General features: G+C 52.8%; 1 protein-coding gene across 1 annotated transcript; it reads right to left on the bottom strand.

The window, feature by feature from the left end:
• Window positions 1-1,261: 1,261 nt before the first annotated feature.
• Window positions 1,262-2,325, bottom strand: LOC123136071 (ethylene-responsive transcription factor 6). The gene has a single exon (XM_044555385.1). It carries the CDS (start codon window positions 2,205-2,207, stop codon window positions 1,497-1,499), a length of 711 nt encoding a protein of 236 aa, XP_044411320.1. The 5' UTR covers window positions 2,208-2,325; the 3' UTR covers window positions 1,262-1,496.
• Between the last annotated feature and the right edge of the window lie 898 nt (window positions 2,326-3,223).

The raw sequence follows: 3,223 nt of genomic DNA on the forward strand, positions 1-3,223 counted from the left end.
AGCCCCTCGCGGAACGAGATTCCGTCGGCTCGCAACTCCTTCGTCTCCGCCCCACACAGCAGCTCCTCCAACGGGAGACGGGAGGAAAAGGGACTACCAGCCAAACTCCTCTAAAATACGTTGGTTGGAGGGGGATTGAGGATTCAAAAGGATTTGAGGGGATTGGGTGAAAGAGAGGGATTCACCCAATCCTCTGAAATCCCCTTCCCCTTTGGGGCTGGAAATCCCTCTATGTCAAACGAGGCCTTAGGGTACCTTCACCGAGCCACCGCCTCGGCCTTCCTCCTTTCTCCTGTCCGACGGCCTCCTTGGTGGAACGGGAAAAAATCCTACGCCGGTCGTTCCTTTGTAGATTGTACTCCTTGCGGGTCCTTGTTTTTTGTAGGTCTTGTTTCATCATTGATGAGGGGATGGCGGTGGTGACAACAATGACACATTAAAATAAGGTTTCTACGGCTTCTCCTTACCTTGAGAACGTTTGATGTCGGCGAAGGGCCAATGAGAATGGGTACTGCCAAGTTTGCTAGCTCTATTCAGATCTTAGTAATTAGTGTGTCTATCACGTGAAGCAGTTGGCTAGATTTTGACGCGACAATTTTGACCTCTTCTCTTGGTTTGTTACTCTCTCCGTTCCAAATTACTTGTCGCGGATATGGATGTATCTAGATGTATTTTAGTTCTAGATACATCCATCTCTGTGACGAGTAATTTGGAACGGAGGGAGTACATGCCAAGGTTTAGTTTTATCATTCTTCGTAGTAGTAGTAGTGGAGGATTGCAAGCATGTAATACTTATAGTGTTTCCCGAGTCCAGTTTTCTCATGTGGTTACTAAGATTTCTTGTTTGAGGTCTTCAAAAATTTAGATGTTAAGAGCGTTTGCAAGTAGCAGTTTTCATTATTGTTTGTTCGGTGCGAGTTTCATGGGTGACAAGCGATTGAAGGAAGAAGACCACCATTATAATTTGTGCCCTATATCTGGACGCAGAGTTTCTGCACCCGTGAACAGTAAAATAAAAAAAAATAAAAAAACATCCAAAAAAATTGGGTGAAACATTGACAAAAAGTTTGAAGTGCCGGCAAAAATTCGTCTTGAAATCACGTTCCTAAAAGGCGTGGCAAAAAAACAAAATCGATACTCTGAAAATGCTACTTTTAAAATCAGTTTGGAGCACTGACTTTGTTTTTTCTGCCACGACTTACAGAAATGTTATTCGAATACGAATTTTTGCAAGCACTTAGAACTTTTGTCAATGTTTTGATTTTGACAATGTTTAGTTTGCAAATTCCATTTCATTGATACGACGTCGAGTCGTTCGACGGGTTACGACTTACGAAAGAACGAATGAATTTATCGTAGTGATGACAGATTAATCAAAGAACGCCCTGTGATCTAACCAAATTCAGGGTTAGGCAGAGGGCGCCCCCCTGCCATGCACGCGACACGACAGTCGACAGGTCTAGCGGGCCAGCGACCTGCGCTCCGGCCGGCTCTGCTCAGCTGACGACCGAGAGCTGCGGGAAGGCGAAGTGCGGGTACGGCGACAGCGGCGAGAGGGGCGGCAGGCTGCAGATCACCTTCAGCTCCTCCCAGAAGTCGGCGTCCCTAGCACCCTCCTCCTCCTCCTCTTTCAGCTGCAGCCTCTCCTTCTTCACCTCCCTCAGGCGCTCTTCCTCCTGTGCCGGCCTCATCCTCTTGCCGCCGGTGGGCACGGCAGCGATGGTGTCGGCGAGGGGAGCAGGCGAGGTCCATTGGATGGATTGGGTGCCGACCTCGTTGGGGAAGTTGAGGATGGCCTTGGACCCGCGGAGGCGGAAGGCGGCGCGGTCGTAGGCGCGCGCGGCCTCCACGGCGTCGTCGTAGGTGCCGAGCCACACGCGCGCGCCCTTCCGCGCCGGGTCCCTGATCTCCGCCGCGAACTTGCCCCACGACCTCAGCCGCACGCCCCGGTACCGCCGGAAGTCCTCCTCCTCGTCCTGTCCCTCCACGTAGCCGCAGCTCTCCTGCTGAGGCTGCTGCTCCATGACCGTCATCGCTAGCTTCGGCGGCAGCGACAAGGAGAGCGCCGGCCTCCGCCACCCAGGCGGCGACGAAGCACTCGAGTCGGAGTCACCGCCGCTGCTGGCGAGGGCGACGGCGTCCGCGTGGAGGTCGTCGAGGAGGTGGGCGCGGATGAGGTCGAGGTCGTGCCGGTGCGTGAACGCCATGGTTGCCGTTGCACTGACCCTGAGAGGGGAGAGTCACCGTCTAGCTCGCGCGCTGGCGTGGCCGGCTGGGGAGAGAGCTCGGGAGCGTGGAGTGTGGTGTGGTGGTGCGGTCCTCCTCCGGTGCGGGCGCTAATAAAGGGCGGGGCAGGGGATAAGATGGGTTCCAGGAGACTTCTTGCGGGGCCGCGCGAAGCAGGGGACGATATGTGCTCGTGGTGCACTGCTGCTGCTGCTCTGGACTCTTCTTCCTCGTGGGTTCGGCTCGTGGCGCAAGTTGTCCATCGCTGCCTGGTGACGGGACCCGTGCCTCGACTTCAAGGCAGACGGAGACCCCTCACATTGGCTTGTTGGTTTGGGGATTTTCCCCCTCCAGCTACACCAAATTTGGCGGCGTGCTAACCGAACTAGGAGTAGTTTTTCTTTCTCTGGCAGTGAGAAACCCCTGCCCGACACATGTTTTGGTCGTCCACCACGATAGATCATGGTTCTCCCTCCTCCGGTCGGCCTCGCCAGGTCAGGAAGGATGAGTATCTGATCTACTGGTTGGGGTTTGTAGATTGGGTCTGTCTATGTTGCATTATCTCACATCTAACTATGACATGATTCTACGTCAGCAGGTAAACAAGCCCACACCCTGTCCATTGTTTGTTTGTATCAAGTTTGTTTGTTTGTACCAATTTCATGTATTTCTCGTCAGCGGTACCGCCCCGCCCAGTTAGCACCATGAGTCTGGGCTGTCGTGCGTCTTCGTTTTTTTTTGCGGGTGATCGTGCGTCTTCGTTGGCCCTTTTTCTTCTAGCGCGTGTACATGTGTAAAGAAGTTAGCACTTGTAGGCCCAATGCGTAAGCCGGTGTTGTGATGGAGCCTGGCACATTACGTAGAAAAGAACCTTGCTGATGTGAAACCCCTCTCTCTCTATCCTCTGTCACTTTCACCTTTATGCTTTCTTCCCTTTTTTAGCACGTGAAAAAGCAGCATGCATGCATCAATCAAGTTTGGTTTGGCAAAAAAATAA

This window comes from Triticum aestivum, chromosome 1A (genome assembly GCF_018294505.1).
Source record: "Triticum aestivum cultivar Chinese Spring chromosome 1A, IWGSC CS RefSeq v2.1, whole genome shotgun sequence".
In the NCBI taxonomy this organism is placed as follows: domain Eukaryota; kingdom Viridiplantae; phylum Streptophyta; class Magnoliopsida; order Poales; family Poaceae; genus Triticum; species Triticum aestivum.

Bases quoted from the DNA above. Each gene is read 5' to 3' on its own strand.
- LOC123136071 (XM_044555385.1), bottom strand. From the start codon at position 2,207: ATGGCGTTCACGCACCGGCACGACCTCGACCTCATCCGCGCCCACCTC.